Genomic DNA, 17,031 nt, shown 5'->3' with positions numbered 1-17,031 from the left:
ACAGAAGATGGTTGTTGCAACAAGACAATGACCCAAAGCATAGAAGTAAATCAACAACAGAATGGCTTAAACAGAAGAAAATATGCCTTCTGAAGTGGCCCAGTCAGAGTCCTGACCTCAACCCGATTGACCAGACCAGACATCCTACAAATATTGCTGAACTGAAACAGTTCTGTAAAGAGGAATAGTCAAGAATTACTCCTGACCGTTGTGCACGTCTGATCTGCAACTACAGGAAACATTTGGTTGAAGTTATTGCTGCCAAAGGAGGTTCAACCAGTTATTAAATCCAAGGGTTCACATACTTTTTCCACCTGCACTGTGAATGTTTACATGGTGTGTTCAATAAAAACATGGCAACATTTCATTCTTTGTGTGTTATTAGTTTAAGCAGACTGTGATTGTCTATTGTTGTGACTTAGATGATGATCAGATCACATTTTATGACCAATTTGTGCAGAAATCCATATCATTCCAAAGGGTTCACATACTTTTTCTTGCAGCTGTACATTTGTGTGGTGGAGTTCCCCTCGCACCGCCATAGATCCGTACCAGAACTTGCTTGTTCACGTAGCCGCTCAGAGCGCCTTGCCGATAGGGATGATCAGGCAAGTAGCGTGCAGTCTCCATTTAATGGAAGGTTTCCACATCTATAGGTCTTTCCTTAATGCCAGTTAAAGCAATATTAGCTGTGCATAGCGATTGCCAGTAAACCGACACTGGGAGACATAATGGCAATTTAAGTAAAAACACATTCTAAAAAAATGTCCACACAAATATTAATATAATTTCCATAACAACTGCCAGTGTCATTAGTATAGTTACAATGCATAGTTTTAGCACTGATCACTGTATGTCACTGGTCCTCAAAAAAGTGTCAAAAGTGTCAGTTAGCGTCCGAATTGCCTGCTGCAACGTCCCAGTCCCGCTAAAAATTGCTAATCAGCACCGTTACTAGTTAAAATCATCATTTTTATTTGGGTACAGCGTTGCACGACCGCACAATTGTCAGTCAAATTAACGCAGTGCCGTATCGCAAAAAAAATGGCCTGGTCATGAAGGGGTATAAGGCTAAAGCAGGTCCATTTTGCAGCCACTGAGATCCCTATTATCAGTATTAAAAATCTTCACACCATAAAATATCCGCTGGGCTCAGTTCCCCTAGCGATACCTCACGTCTCTAGTCACAGGCAATGAGGTATCGCTTTCCTAGCCCGGGCCGCAGTCAGACCCGTTATGTACACACACAGGGACAAAGTGAAACCAACAATCTACTTCCGCACACTGCAAGGCCAAACTAATCAACTTCGGCAGCGCCTTCACACGTCCTGTCCCTGCCTCCTGCCAACCCTCGGTGTGGGAGCTTTGTGACCGGCTCACCTGCACGTTGCCGGTACATGAACGGCTAGCCAGGATGGTGCTGCTATAAAATCACTTTAAAACAAAAGTCCGTAGCCAGAAAGGGACCGAGAAGACTGTAAATCATTCGGGCTCAATGATCGGCTCTCGTGTGCTTTAGCCTGATCTTCCTTAGCGCCAGTTCAAATCGAAGGAGAAAGATGAAAGTTGGAGGAGTCGGTGTGTGGAGTGCAGTGTGCAGCATTGTCCAATCTCTGCTCCTGGGTGACGTATGGGGCCACACAGGTATAGTACATACTAGCCAGAAATCAATGCCATTTATTTGGCTAAAGCAACTGGAAATTAAAAAATGGTGTCATTTTTTTTTAATGAAATGCTTGTTTTCAGCTTTACATCCTGCTGATCTCCTGCAGCCTGTTTGCAACCTGTTTTCATGCATGCAATGATAGTGTGGATTTTCTGATGGTAACAACAGTGCACAATGCATGTGACATACAGTATGTCTTAACCACTTGCTGACCGCTGCGGCAGGCTGGTCTGGCTGCATTAATCGATGTACCTATCCTGGTGGCACATGCCCCCATTAGCCAGCGGGGAAGCTGATTCACGTGGCCGCGATTGCCGCTGGGCACCAGCGATCGCTCCCCATTTGGAGAGAACAGCGGTCTGCTGTTGTAAACACAGCAGACTGTTGTTCCCTCAGGAATCGACACAGAGCGCCTGTGATCCTCCTATTTAGGATCACATGTCTCTGTGTTGATTCCACAAGCCAATCCCCCTCACAGTTAGAAAAAAACCCCTAGGCTCACATTTAACCCTTTGATCGCTCCTGAGTTAACCCTCTTCCCTGCCAGTGTCATTAGTACAGTAACTGCATATTTTTAGCACTGATTACTGTAGTAATGTCACTGGTTCCCCCAAAAAAAAAAAAAAAAAAATGTCAGTTAGGGGTCCGATCTGTCTGCCGCAATGTTGCAGTTCCGCTAAAAATTGCTGATCGCCGCCATTACTAGTAAAAAAATAAAATAAAAATGACATAGATCTTTCCCCTAGTTTGTAGACATGATAACTTTTGCACAAACCAATCAAAATACACTTATTGTGATTTGTACCAAAAATATGTATCAGAAAACAAATTGGCCTAAAAATCGCACAGGTGATCAAATACCACCTAAAGAAAGCTGTATTTGTGGGGAAAAAAATATTTGGGTACAGCGTCGCACGACCGCGCAATTGTCTTTTAAAATAATGCAGTGCCGAATCAAAAAAATGGACTGGTATACCATTAAGGGGGTAAAACCTTCCAGTCCAGAAGTGGTTAAGGTGATCATGTATGATCTCCATCTAGGGCTATGTTACCAAACGTTCGTATTTCTACTAGCAGCCAGTAAAAAACGGGCGCTTTTCTCATGCAAGTGACAAGAAAAGGTTGGCAGTATGCGCAGTTCCAGTCTGGGGCCAGCTGAGACCAACTGAGTGCCTGCTGTGGCGCTGGCAGGTCTGGTGGAGGCGGTGCCTGAGCATGTCGTGTGATGTCATGGTGCAAGGGAGCCGTTTGGAGCATCGTTTGCGGGCCAGGAGCAAGGCAAACTGTGTGGCGGACTGTCAGCACTGTTTGGACTGGAGTGGAAGGAAGTAGCCACCTGGTTTGGAGATAGGCTGTCACTGTGACTTCTGGAAGGGACGGAACTAGTGTTGCCACCTCATGCCTTTTAACCAGGACACACATTAATTACACAGATTCTGTGACTGATTAAGATGGTAATTAAACTCACTAAGTGCTTTATCTGCATTAAATTAGCCACAGAGCCTGTGTAATTAATTTGTCCTGGTTTAAAGGGATGAGGTGGCAACCCTAGGTGGGACAAGAACATGGAACTTCTGTTAGGGAGATCAATCCTCAATGATGGAAGGGGGGGTTTGGTTGGCCTCCGTGGTCATGCAGGGAGTGCCACGCTGACCCTGGGGCAGCTCTTCTGGAAAGTAGAAGCAACGTTTTTATCATGTATTCATTTTATTTATTCTTAGTCTTGTAGTACATCCTGCCCCTGTGCCCGTCTCTTATTGGCCACCCATCACCATATATCTCTCTCCATTCCCCACTTCCGGTCCCACTCTTTATTTAACTCCAGGCATCTTCTCTCCCTGTCATCGGTATGACGAAGGAGCCTAATTGCGCATGCTCCGAAACGCGTTACTGCCCCCTGATGTCACTACGCCCCGTGCAGTCCACGGGCGAGGCGTGCGTTCCACCACGGCCTGGGACGGAAGTACTTTCCCTTGTTGGACTCTACAATTCCATCACCCCCTTGCTGCTGGACAGCCAAGGGAGATGGAGCCATGGAGTCACAGGGTCAAGAATGGACCCTGAGTGATGCTGTCACATGCCTGTTTTACTGGCCCATCCTGTAAGTTTTATATCTTCGTGTACCAATAAAAGTAGTCTATGCTGCACTTAGGGGTGCCTTCTCCCTTTCTTACTCTAGACGAGACAGGTTGGTTAGGTGTCCTCCTCATCCGTGCTGCTGCACACTGCTGCCAGTGTCACTGTGAGTCAATTTCATGTGTGTATGTGCCCGACCATTCTAATTTCTTGCCCTCCTTAGTCTTGTCCCTGAGCTAATTACTTACAAAATAAGATATGTTTTTTTTGCCTTAACATCTACCTTAACCACTTAAGCCCCGGAGGATTTGGCTGCTAAAGGACCAGGGGTTTTTTTGCGATTTTTTACTGCGTGACTTTAACGGACAATTGCGCGGTCGTGCGACGCTGTACCTAAACGAATTTGACGTCCTTTTTTTCCCACAAACAGAGCTTTCTTTTGGTGGTATTTGATCACCTGTGCGATTTTTTGATCACACGCTATAAACAAAAAAAGAGCGTAAATTTTGCAAAAATAACAATATTTTTACATTTTTTTATATGAAATTCCCCAAAAAAAAAAGTAAAAATCAAAATTTTTTAACATTTTTCGGCCAATTTGTTTTATGCTACCTATGTTTGGTAAAAAAAATCGCAAAAAGCGTATTTTGATTGGTTTGCGCAAAAGTTATCGCGTTTACTAACAAAGGGAAAGATTTTTGTCATTTTTGGTGGTTTTTTTTTTTAACGCGTAATGGCGGCGATCTGCGATTTTTTTTTTTTTTTTCGGTACTGCGACATTGCGGCGGACAGATCGGACCCTTGACTGACATTTTTGACACTTTTGGGGGCACCAGTGACATTACTGCAGTAATCAGTGCTATACATATGCACTGTTACTGCAAAAATGACACTGGCAGGGAAGGGGTTAACTTTATTGGACAGGGAGGGGTTAAGTGTGTCCTAGGGGCGTGATTCTAACTGTGTAGGGACATTCCTATTGGTGTAAAAGCAAAGATCAACCGTTCTACATAGTAGAACGGACAGATCTTCACTTTTACACAGGGAGAACTGACAGGCAGCTTGTTTACACAAGCTGCTCTGTCTTTCTCCCTTCACAGGAGCGATCGCAGTGTGACTGGCGGACATCGAGTCCGCCGGTCACACGCACTGACTTGTCTGTGAACGAGCCGCTGGGGGCGCGCGCCTCGGCGGGCGCGCGCCCGCCCGCGATAGGCTCGCAAGTCAGTGACAGGCGAGTGACGTACCGATACGTCACTCTGCCTGGCCGGGGCTGACCGCCGCAGTATATAGTCGTGCGGCGGTCGGCAACCGGTTAACCTCTTCGTGCTAGCGCCTCCCGGCCCCTTAGGAGGGTTTATGACGCAGGGCGTGGGGCTTAAGATCACGTGACCACCGTCATTGTCTGTTACTGCGCTCACGTGATTAAAAAAATCCCAATCGCAAGCGGCGATCTGGAGCTTTCGGTTAGGCGCCGGTAACTGTGCTGGCAGCCTGCACGCTCTCCTGGCACAGCTCCTAGTGACCGCAATTCGCACAAATATGCCTGCAGCCACATATTTGCAATTGTAATTTTGTAACTTTAGGAAATGTAAAATCTTTGCTGTGTCAGTAAATTTTGGGTGTCGTGTCAGTACATTTCAATCTAGCAGGTTGGCAACACTGTTCTGAAGCCCTTGTGACAGATACAGATGAGGTTGGGCGTCCTCCAAACTCATCTCTAGCTGAATTCCCACTTTCTTTTAACTCTACTGAGCTGTGGGCTGGGCCAGGGCTTGACAAATTTACAAATTTGCTTTGAATCTAGGAGCCAGCTAAATAGAAAAAAAGTTAGCAGCTATTTTTTTTTTATTTTTAAATTGCTTGCCTACTAAGCACTCTCCCCCCCCCCCCCCCCCCTCCTGCCCAGGCCAATTTTTAGCGCTGTTGCACTTTGACAATTGCGCGGTCATGCAACACTATACACATATCGTTTTTATCATTTTTTTTTTTTTCAAACAAATAGAACTTTCTTTTGGTGGGATTTAATCACCACTGGGTTTTATATTTTTTGCTAAACAAACAAAAAAAAATTAAAATTTTGAAAAAAAAATATAATTTCTGTGATAAAGTTTTGCAAATAAGAAATTTTTCTTCTTCACTGATGTTAACTGATAAGGCGGCATTTATGAGATTGATCAGTGTCCTGATTTGTAAATGTCCCCTGTCACAAGATAGCCGGTTATCAGATTTCCTTCTCGCACACTGTGACAGCGCTGAGGAAAGGAAATGCTGATAACTGGCATTTGATTCCATGTGGTCAGCTGTAATTGGACACAGCTGATCACATAGTAAAGGGCTGCTGGTGATTGGCCTTTTACCTCGATCTGTGATGAGCTGTGTCTGAAGGACACAGCAATCACAGAGCGCGCCCTGGGGTAGGGTCCTGGGAGGACGTCAATAGGTGCCCATCCCCGAACTAGACGACCGAGATGTAGCCATCTTTCAGCTATAGCGAGGCGGGGAGACTATGTGAATGGTTAAACGCTCAGGTGTCAGGATGCAATTTCTAGTCGCCATGGCGACCTGGCACCTGAGATTTATCAAGCCCTAGGCTGGGCCATTTCTGCCCTGCAGCTCACATAAAGTAAGAGGTGTGCCGAGTAACCCGGCTGGCAACAAACTGGCGTAAAAAACAGTAGAAGTTCAGAGGTCTGCTAGAGATGAGTTTGGAGGAAGCTAAAGCTTATCTCTACGAACGGTGACCACGCAGGAGAGCTGTTTGGAGACATATATAGAGGGTTGTTATTAGAGATGAGTTTGGGTGTCCTCCAAACTCCTCTCTAGCCGAACTTCCACTTTGTGCTAATCTCTAGTCAAGTCAGCTGCTAAAGGGGCAGATGCTAGTAACATCAGTTCCCCTATATGGTCACATGCCCATATTTAGACCAGTTTGAATATAGATGAGAACAGAGGAGGCCCAAGCTCGTCACCCTATAACAGGAAGTGCTAAAACAAAGACCCAAATAGCAGAATCACCAAGTATTGTTTTGATGAGGCTACAGATTTAAAAATATTGAAAATGAATGATTTTTTTAAAAAAAATTAACATTATCATGTTAAAGCTTATATGAGATGCGATTGGGTTTGCATATTATTTAATACAGTCATATGTGACTACAGCGAAGTTAATACATTGGCTGTCAGGAGCATCAATTTAAAGCCCACTTTTGGGCAAGATTAGCTTAAAAAATTTGAAGCAGGAATACCTTGGGAGGACCTCATTCTCATGCAGACATACTTTGATCTAAGGCAAATCATTCAGTTTACATGCTAGAAAAGGTCCAGCTCCTGCTCAACACCCTAGCAGCTCCAGCTGGAAGTGCTGCAGTTCCTTCTCTCTGGTGGTTGTGGCTCTGCAGGCAGTGGTGGCTGTGGTGGGAGTTTGCCAAGCCCTCGAAGTTTGAGCAAAATGTATGCTTTGTTCCAGGGCATCCTGCCATTTGGCAGTTCCTTGAAGTTTTCTGAGAGCCTTAAGTTTCTCAGTGGATGCCTTGGAAGACCCCATAGGGCAGCTTTTTCAGTTGGGTGTCATGTTTGTCTATATGAGGACCCAATGGCTCAAGTGTTAGGTGGTTGAACTTTTCTATAAGTAGCAATTTGAGAGGCTGCTCTTTGAGGATGAGCCCTTGTTTGGAACCTCCGTGGACTCTTTCATGCAGAGGATGAATGTGGGTAAAAGCACATTCTTATGCAGTTAGCCTTGAGCTCTAAGCAGAAGGCTACATGCCAGTTTTTATAAGAAAAACTGGAACCCAGGTCCTCTTCACAGTAAAGCAGGGATCCTCAAACTACGGCCCTCCAGCTGTTACGGAACTACACGTCCCATGAGGCATTGTAAAACTCTGACATTCACAGACATGACTAGGCTTGATGGGAATTGTAGTTCCTGAACAGCTGGAGGGCCATAGTTTGGAGACCCCTGCAGTAAAGGGATGCCCCCACTCATGTGGGTGGGGGAAGTCTAATGGTCTTTGCTACCATCTGGACTCAGGAAGTCACAAGATGTCAAGATGTGACAAGCTGGAATTGCGCTGCTTTTTCTCCACACTTTGTGCTCAAGGGTCTCTTTGGAGCCATAAAGCCGAGTGGTTTTCTGTGCAGCTCTGGAAAAGCTACTGTCTAAGGGGAATAAATCGCAGAATCAGGTTAAACAAATTAATATCAATGAAAACAAGAAAGCCGTCACTCCAGGTGAGTAGATCCAGGTAAATGGATTGAATAGGTGGGACTCATCTCACGGTTGCACACCTTGGCTCACCAGCCGTAGGTTACCCATGTGAAAGAAAGTGGCTGCACACTGAAATACAGAAAGTCTTTTTATTGCATGATCCCAATAAAATACATGACACACATTACGTCAACCTCTGTACCGCTCCTGTGAACCCAGTTTTATCATTGATTTATTATACTCCTAGACATTGATTGTAGGACTGATTACTGTGATTGGTATTCATTTGTTCACCTGATACTGCGTATTATTCTTTTGGTAGGTGTTGATGTGCTGTGGATATATCACTGAGTAGTACTGAGTATATTGCTTTTGGTGTGGGAACACATTGATTGTTTTGCTGCAACTCCTTAGGCTACGTTCACATCTTGGCGTTGCTATTACAGGTGTTTTTATGGACGTTTTTACAGGCGTTTTTTGTGCAGGCGTTTTTAGATTGACTAGAGACCAATGGAAAACGCCTGTAATCTGCCCAAAAAGAAGCTTTTTTGAGCGTTGGGCATTTTGCTCACGGCGTCAAAACGCTCAGATGTGAACAGGGGCCATTGAAATGAATAGGATTAGTCTTGTTGGGCGTTTTGAGAGCTGATCCTAGAGCAGAAAAACTCCCCAAAAACGCCTACATGTGAACGTAGCCTTAGGAAATTCATATTTATTTATTTTGATACACTTTACAATTTTGTGGTAGCGCACAGAGGTTACGTTTTTTTGTTTTGTTTTACTTTCTTTGGGGGGGGGGGGGGGTGTTCATACTGCCCATTCTAGAAAGATAGTGGTGTCTTGGCTTATATTCTAAACTTTTTACGGTGTTTCTAAGTCACACAGAAATATCTGGCCTATTCTGGACTTTAAGGGTCTCAACAAATTCCTGAGGGTACAGGGGGACTTTCTGACATCAGTTGATATCAAGGATGCCTACCTACACATTTAAATTGCACAGCTTCACCAATAGTTTTTGCGATTCGCAGTGGAGGGCTGCGACTACCAGTTTGTGGTGCTGCTGTTCGGCCTTTTAATGGCTTCCAGAGCTTTTAACAAGGTGTTTGCTCTTGTTCTGGGTTTGTTAAGGGCTTAGGGTATTCCCATTGTGGGGTATCTGGGCAACCTGATTCTCGGGAAGCAGACCTTGGCATAAGATGTCCATCAGGAGGTGCAGATCCTGGAAAGGTTCGGTTGGGTGCTGAACCTTCAGAAGTTGCCTCTGGTTTTGATGTAATACCTGGGCTATTTGATCTTAGTCCTAGACACAGCAAAGGAAAAAGTGCTGCTTCTGCAGTGGAAAAACTTGTCCCTTCACTCCCTGGTGGAAACTCAATCAAAGAAAACTCCATCGATTCATGTTTGCATGAGGGTGGTGGGGGAAGATGACAGCTGCCTTTGATGTGGTCCCAGTTCAACTCCAGAGCTCTACAACTCAATACCCTTGTCAGTATAGAACGTCAGGAGTCCTTATATCTGCATAATATGAGAACATATGACTCCCAAGGCCAGGCTGACTCTGTAAAGGTGGATATTAACGCAGATGCTGGATTTTTTTTTCTTCCAGTGACTTAAAGTGGATGTAAACCCTCGCATATATCCAGTGAAGTGAACAGCCTCAGATGATACACAGAGATGAAACAAATCTTCCTACATAAGTTTTACTTGTAAATGTGCTGTCTTTAGCTTTCTATACTGTTTTGAAAGTAAACATTGTGTTAGAATTCGTGTTTCCTCATTTAGCAGTGGTAGTGTAGTCCAGGCATACACTGTGTGTGAGCTGATTGGAGGAAAGACACACCCCCCCCCCCCCCCCCTCATAGGCAGAAGAACAAAGAAACTTGCAGAGCTGTACTGTGAATAGACCAGCTCTCTGCTTATCTATCTTCCCCCTCTCCCCGACACAATTTATAATGCTGATAACGGAGGAATGAAGCAGCAGAAAGACACGACACTTAGTGCTTTGGAGAGAGAGTAAACACTACAGATATATGTGCATAGATCAGATTTCATGAATGAGGTTTACAGCCACTTTTAACGTATTAGTAAAGCTTCTCTTTTTTTCATTAAAATAATAAACATGTTATAACTAGCACCCCCGATCCTCCTCTTTGTGGGTCCTCTGCCGGCGCTTCTGGCTACTCAGGCGTGCTCGATCGGGGTGTTTGCGTCTTTTTCAGACACACAGCCCAGATTGGCCCCAGCTTTCTACCCACAGGTTTGACAGCAGAAGGAGCCAATGGTTCCCGCTGCTCTCAGCCAAGCCTGTGGGAGAGGGGAGAACTGCTGCAAATGTGCACGGTGCTTGACCGAGATTGGACTCGGATGAGTATTTAGGCGGGGCTGCACTGTTTTTTTTTTTTTTTTTTTTTTTTACCTTGATGCAGAGGATGCATTAAGGCAGGGCTCGACAACCCCCAGGTACCAGGTCGCCATGGCGACAAGTAGTTTTGTCCTGACGCCTGGGCTGCTGTCTGAATGCTTCCCACACCCCGCGTGATGTCACTTCTGGGTCCTCGTTGACAGTTTCCCCGGCCATCAAGGCTGGGAAAGAATGTAATGCAGTGCGATGTACATTGCATTACATTTAGTGAAGCACAGGGGGGACATGCAGGGTCTTTTAGACCCCTGGATGTCTCATTAAAGAGAACCTATCTGCAAAAAAAATCATCACATAGAGGACTTTAAAAAAAGTTTTTAAACTTTAAAAAAAGTTTAAGTAAAAAAAAAATTTTTTATATTGTAAAAAAAAAAAAAGTTAAGTTACACCCAAGCACACAAAATCTCCCCAGCCCGCCCAATAGGAAAACTGAGGCCTACGCCTAAAAACGTTAATTGTGATACACGTTACATATAGGCTTGTGACGGTATCAGATTTTCATGCTGCGATTAATTGATTAAGGTTTTGCCACGGTATACGGTATTATCACGGTATTCTATTATTAAATTTAAATTATTAAATTTCCACCTCACTTCAATTTCATTGCTGAATTTAGGGGCTTTGGTTCACTTATTCACATTATTATATAGTCAGTCAGTACAGACTCTGTGAACCAGGCCTAAAATAGGTCATCAAGCAGTGTCTGGCCTAACTGGTGATAACTGGTCCTGGCGCTCGGCTCCGATCCGATGGCCTGGTCATTAAGAGGGCAAATCCTTGTGGTCAAGAAGTGGTTAAACCTGAAGGAGGTGTTGTTTATAAATTACTTTACTATTGCTTTAGGCCTGGTTCACATGTATGCGGGTTGGTGGTTCACATGTATGCGGGTTGGCGGTTCACATGTATGCGGCCAACCTGCAGGAGGACCGGTGTTTTTATCTATTAATGACTTTACTATTGCTTTAGGCCTGGTTCATATGTATGCGGGTTGGGGGCCCACATTTGCACAGGCATAGCAGCCCATTGATGTGAATGGGCTTGAGCTGCTATGCCTGCGTTTTCAGCTGAAAAAAGGTGCATGCAGAATTTAAAAAAATGCAGTGGCCATGAAATCCATCCTTCTTTTGCACCATGCGACTTACCTGCCGTTGCTGCACACGCAAACTGTTTTTAAATGCCGTGCCCACGTATACAAAAAATGCAGAAAGCTTGTCAGAGCAGAAACTGCAGGTTAGGCGCATGGTGCAAAAGCAGGATGGATTTCAAGGCCACTGAATTTTAAAAAAATGCTGCAAGCACCTTTTTTCTGAGGGCATAGCAGCCCGTTCAAATCAATGGGCTTCTATGCCTGTGCAAATGTGGGCCGCCAACCCGCATACATGTGAACCGCCAACCCGCATACATGTGAACCACCAACCCGCATACATGTGAACCAGGCCTAAAGCAATAGTAAAGTCATTAATAGATAAAAACACTGGTCCTCCTGCAGGTTTAACCACTTCTGGATCGCAAGGATTTGCCCCTTTAAAGACCAGGCCATTGGATCAGAGCGCCAGGACCAGTCATCACCAGGTAGGCCAGACACTGCTTGATGGCTATATAATAATGTAATGTGGGCTGCTATGCGTGTGTGTGTGTGTGTGTGTGTATATATATATATATATATATATATAATATATATTAGAGCACGATTCTGGCCAAAATGAGAATCACGATTTTTTTTAGCTTGGAATAAAGATCATGATTCTCTCATGATTCTCTGTGTAACAAAAAAAAAATTTGGGATAACTTTACTGTTACGTTTTTTTTTTATTCATTAAAGTCTATTAATTGCGTTTGAAAGACTGCTGCACAAATACAGTGAGACATAAAATATTACAACAATCGCCATTTTTTTCTGTAGGGTCTCTGCTAAAAAAATATATAAAATGTTTGGGGGTTCTAAGTACTTTTCTAGCAAAAAAAAACTGATTTTAACTTGCAAGCAACAAGTGTCAGAAAAAGATCCAGTCTTTAAGAGGTTAAACTTCCTTTCTCCCTGGCAGAGGGAAGGAAAAGATACAATGTAATCATTTTTGTTTATAGTTACTGGGAGAGCTGTGTGAGTGAATGAGTCATCCAGCTCACTGAAATGTATCAATTCACAAGTCAGACCCAGGAGCAGAGAAACTCGGTATTTTAAAAATGCCACAATAATGGCACTTTTCCACTGCAAGTACCGGCTAGTACTGGCTCGGCTCTACTCGGCCCTGCTTGGCCCGGTTTGCTTTTCCACTGCTGGTACCGCATGGTATAGGGTCGGAACGGTTCGGTACGGTACGGTATAGGTTTGCTTTTCCACTAAAGTAGTACTAAAGTTAAGTGGGTGGGATAACAACGGGGTGGGTGGGATTCTCTGACCAATCAGTGGCTAGTAGTGACTGCATGCAAAGGTTTGTGGGATATGGTACCAGTTTGGTACCTGTTGGAACCACAATCGAGTAGGTACTGTTTTTTCAGAGCCGTACCGTACCGTACCGTTCGGTTCCATGCAGTGGAAAAGCAAACCTATACCGTACCGTACCGAACCGTTCCGACCCTATACCATGCGGTACCGCAGTGGAAAAGCACAAAAGGGTGCCGAACCGGTACGGTTCCATGCAGTGGAAAAGCGCCATAACAATACCGTGGCTATGCAATACCGCGATATATCGAATTACCGAAAACCGGCATATGTCTAGTTACATATCTTCGCACACGCCAGAATGAAAAAAATCATTCTAGCGTCAGACCTTCTTCGTAATGCTAAACTGATTACCTATAGAATTTTTAAAATGTCGCCTATGGAATATCTAGGGTACTGACAAACACATTTAAGGTTTGACATGTTGGGTATCTATTTACTCGCCGCAACCTCAGCTTTTATATTTTTCCAAAAAATTTCGTAATTTTTTTATTGCGTTTTTTTGTCCCCCCTAAAATTACCTTTTTAAAGCGGAGTTCCAGCCTCAAAATCGAAAAAAAACATATTTCTCTTACGTCCTCCGACAGTCGCCGCCTCTTCATATTCGTCACATATGGGGTATTAGACTTTGCTCCGAAGGAGTAGCTAGGCAACAGAATATGTTAACAATAAAGCTTTAACATATCCCACCCTCAAGGGGTGGTCCCCTCAGTCAATACCCTCCTACTTCCTGCAACCATATCTCAGTTTTAATGTCTAGCTTGTCAGGAGTGGCTGGCTCTCTCTGTGCTGGGACTTTCTGTCCCAGACTCTTTCTTCTTTTTAATATTTTGTTTGAGTTTTCTCTCTACCTTTACTTAGCTGTTATTTTTGTCAGCATTAGTTAGTTCTTCGGACGAAGAGGATCATGCGGACTGGGTCTCGGGCTGATCCCCCTGGTCGCAGGTCGTGGGTCAGTGGCTTCCCAGTCTGCCATCGAGCGTTCAGCCAGGTAACGCTCCTGGCACAGTGAACGACCCATCCCTGTTCGGTGCAGGGATGATTGGTGAGGTGGCTACCTCACCGGACGCTGTGCGGTTTCTTAACCTCCATTATGTGCGTCTTGAATTGCGACTCTCCCTGCCTCATGTGCAGCGGCTTGTTCGCCTGTGCGGGTTCCCCACGCCATGTGAGGTAAGTGTATTTATGTGGGGACCTGTCTGTCTGGGACTGTGTAACCTGCCTTTAATCACACTGCTTGTCTCCCTATCTCTCGGCTGCATGCTGTGGGCTGCAAGGGGGGGGGGGGAGCTGTATGACACTGTGTGTGTCAGGCTGGGCAGTGTGAGAAGCTGTGTGCTGTGGGGCATGTTTTTTCTTGGCATGTTTGGGCATATACAGCGATCGCTGCGGCGATCTAACATGTTTCCTTATATTGGGATGTATTGTGTGTGTTTTTATGCACTGTGGAGCGGCGTTTTCGGCGCCAAACGACGCCATTTTACCGGCGCCCGCTCCGGCCGCATGGTTTACATACACGGCGGCCATTTTCTTGTAGCCTCCATAGGCTTACATAGAGCGCCCTGGCAGCATCACTTCCTCTTTCCAGGAACACCGATCGAGGCAGCTGCAGCAGCGGGGTCTCCTCAGGGTTTATCCTTCTGTTCTTGCTATCCATTGCCTGTATTCAGTTTGTATATTCCCTGTGGGGGTCTCATTGTGCCTGAGTGTGGTGCGGTGGGCTGCGCTTGCCGCGCTTGCTAAAAGGGGGCAGTTAACCCTTGGTTGTCTGGCATTACAGGGGCAATGGATTCTCAGGAGGGCAAGTTTCCTACAGTATTGGTGGAAAGCCAGGGGACCGCTGTTTCCCCCCCAGGGGGGGATTTAGCCACTATTGTGGCTGGCCTTGCTGCCCAGGTGCAAATGCTGGTGGCTGCTCAATCTACTAAACGGCCCAGAGTTGCTCTGTCCTCTGATTCTGAGGGTGAAGGTGATGGGGCTGTTCTGGCAGGGACCTCCTTATCGGGGTCCCGCTCCTCTCTTGATCTAGTGGGGTCTGAGGTAGAGGCTGAAGTTGAGGGAGTTGATAATTCTCCCCCTGGCTCGCCTGAAGAGCTTGCAATCATGGATGAGTTGATTGCTTCCATTAAGCAGACGCTACGTTTGCAGGACGAAGTGTGTCCCCCCGCTGCCTTGGCGGCTTATGGGACGCAGAGGAAACGCAGGACGCCGCAGGTTTTTCCCTGCAATGCTGATTTTCAGCGCGCTGTTAAGGATCAATGGCGCGATCTGCGCAAGCCTTTTGCGGTACCAAGTAAATTCAAGCTGCGTTATCCTTTCTCGCCTGCCACTGATGAACGGTGGTGTGTGCCTCCGCCAGTGGATCATGCAATTGCGGTTTTGAACAAAGCCACTGCGATTCCTGCAGAGGGTTCTCCTGTTTTCCGTGATGCCACGGATAGGAGACTGGAGTCTCTTGCCCGTCATACTTATTCTGTTACGGGTTCTATGCTTAAGGCTCTGTTTGCTTCTCTCATGGCGGCCCAGGCGATCGCAAGTTGGACGCAGATGCTTAGGCGCGTCCTAGTGGCCGATTCGGCCTCTCCGGCGACCCTGGATATGGTGGATCAGATCCACCAGGGTGTCATGTATCTGTGTGATGCGGACCTGGACCTGATTCCGTTGGCTGCACGTGTGCACAGCGTGGCGGTGTTGTCTCGCCGCCTGGTTTGGTTGAAATGTTGGTCGGTGGACCAATCTTCACGTAAGACCTTAGCCAATCTGCCTTATGATGGGTCTCGCCTTTTTGGGGAGTCCCTGGATGTGTTGATTAAGGGGATCACCGGGGGTAAGAGCACTCTCTTGCCCCATTTCCCCAAGGCTAAGGGGGCTTCTGGGAAGAAGCATGCTAATTTTCGGCCCCCTCAGGGGTCCTTTCGTGCCTTTCGGCCGCACTACAAGGGAAAACCGTTCAAAGGCCAAGGCTCTCAGAAGAAGCCCTGGTCTGGAAAACAGAAGTCCGGCCAATCCGGACCTGCAGCCCATAACAGTTCGGCCTGAAGGGGCGCCCTCACCCAGTTTTGGGGTGGGGGGACGCTTGCTCGGTTTTCTTCAGCCCTGGTTGGCCCGTGTGCGGGACAGATGGGTTCTGGAAATCGTTCGATCTGGTTACAAGGTCGAGTCTCTCTCTCGGCCGGAGAGCAGATTTTTTCCCTCAAATCTTCAACTGTCTCCAGAGCGCCTGCGGGATCTGCACCTGGCGGTGCGGGACCTGAGGGCTCAGGGAGTGGTGGTTCCGGTGCCTCATCGGGACAGATTTCGGGGGTTTTATTCCAATCTGTTCACCGTGCCCAGGAAGGAGGGCAAGGTTCGTCCGATTCTGGACTTGAAGGCTCTGAACCGCTCTGTGCGGGTTCGCAAGTTCCGCATGGAATCCCTGCGCTCGGTGGTGGCTGCCCTGGTTCCGGGGGAATTCATGGCCTCCATCGATTTGAAGGATGCGTACCTTCACATCCCCATATTCGAGGGTCATCAGAGATACCTTCGATTTGCCATTGCGGAGGATCACTACCAGTTCGTGGCGTTGCCCTTTGGTCTCGCCTCGGCTCCGCGGGTCTTCACCAAGGTGCTTGCACCGGTTCTGGCATTATTGAGGGCCCAGGGCATTTCTGTCCTGGGGTATCTGGACGACATTCTGGTTCGGTCTGCGACCAGACAGGGTCTGGAGGAGGACCTGTCTGTCACAATGCAAACTCTGCAGGAGTTTGGTTGGACGATAAATGTTCCAAAGTCGACACTGAGTCCGTCGGTTCGTCTCCCCTATCTGGGAATGATACTGGACTCGGTGCAGGCGAAGGTCTTCCTGCCGGAAGACAAACTCAGGACTCTTCAGGAGGAAGTCAGGTCCCTCAGGGACGTTCCACACTCGTCTCTGCGGACGTGTATGAGATGTCTGGGATTGATGGTCTCGGCCTTCGAGGCGATTCCTTTCGCGCAGTTTCACACGCGGGGTCTCCAAGCGGAGATCCTGTCCAGGTGGGACGGGCGACCTCAATCTCTGGATCTTCAGATCTCGTTGAGTCATCGCACCAGGGAAAACCTTCTGTGGTGGCTCCAGTCCCCGTTGGTGTCCGGGGGCAAGTCGTTTCGTCCGATCTCGTGGACGGTAATCACCACGGATGCCAGCCTGTCAGGCTGGGGTGGTGTTCTGGGCGTTCTGTCCGCCCAGGGGACCTGGT

At 46.6% G+C, this 17,031-nt stretch overlaps 1 protein-coding gene across 1 annotated transcript in view; it reads left to right on the top strand.

The window, feature by feature from the left end:
* The first annotated feature begins 1,486 nt into the window (after positions 1 to 1,486).
* NEMP2 (nuclear envelope integral membrane protein 2) overlaps positions 1,487 to 17,031 on the top strand; it is an 89,000-nt gene continuing 73,455 nt past the window's right edge. The window contains exon 1 of the mRNA XM_082260150.1: positions 1,487 to 1,644. Coding sequence (XP_082116276.1) covers positions 1,560 to 1,644 — 85 coding nt within the window. The 5' untranslated portion in view covers positions 1,487 to 1,559. The remainder of the gene's footprint in view (positions 1,645 to 17,031) is intronic.

The sequence above is a fragment of the Pelophylax lessonae genome (genome assembly GCF_965119305.1).
Source record: "Pelophylax lessonae genome assembly, chromosome: 6".
NCBI lineage: Eukaryota > Metazoa > Chordata > Amphibia > Anura > Ranidae > Pelophylax > Pelophylax lessonae.
Note: the sequence above shows the minus strand (reverse complement) of the source record. Positions and strands in the feature narration are given on the sequence as shown.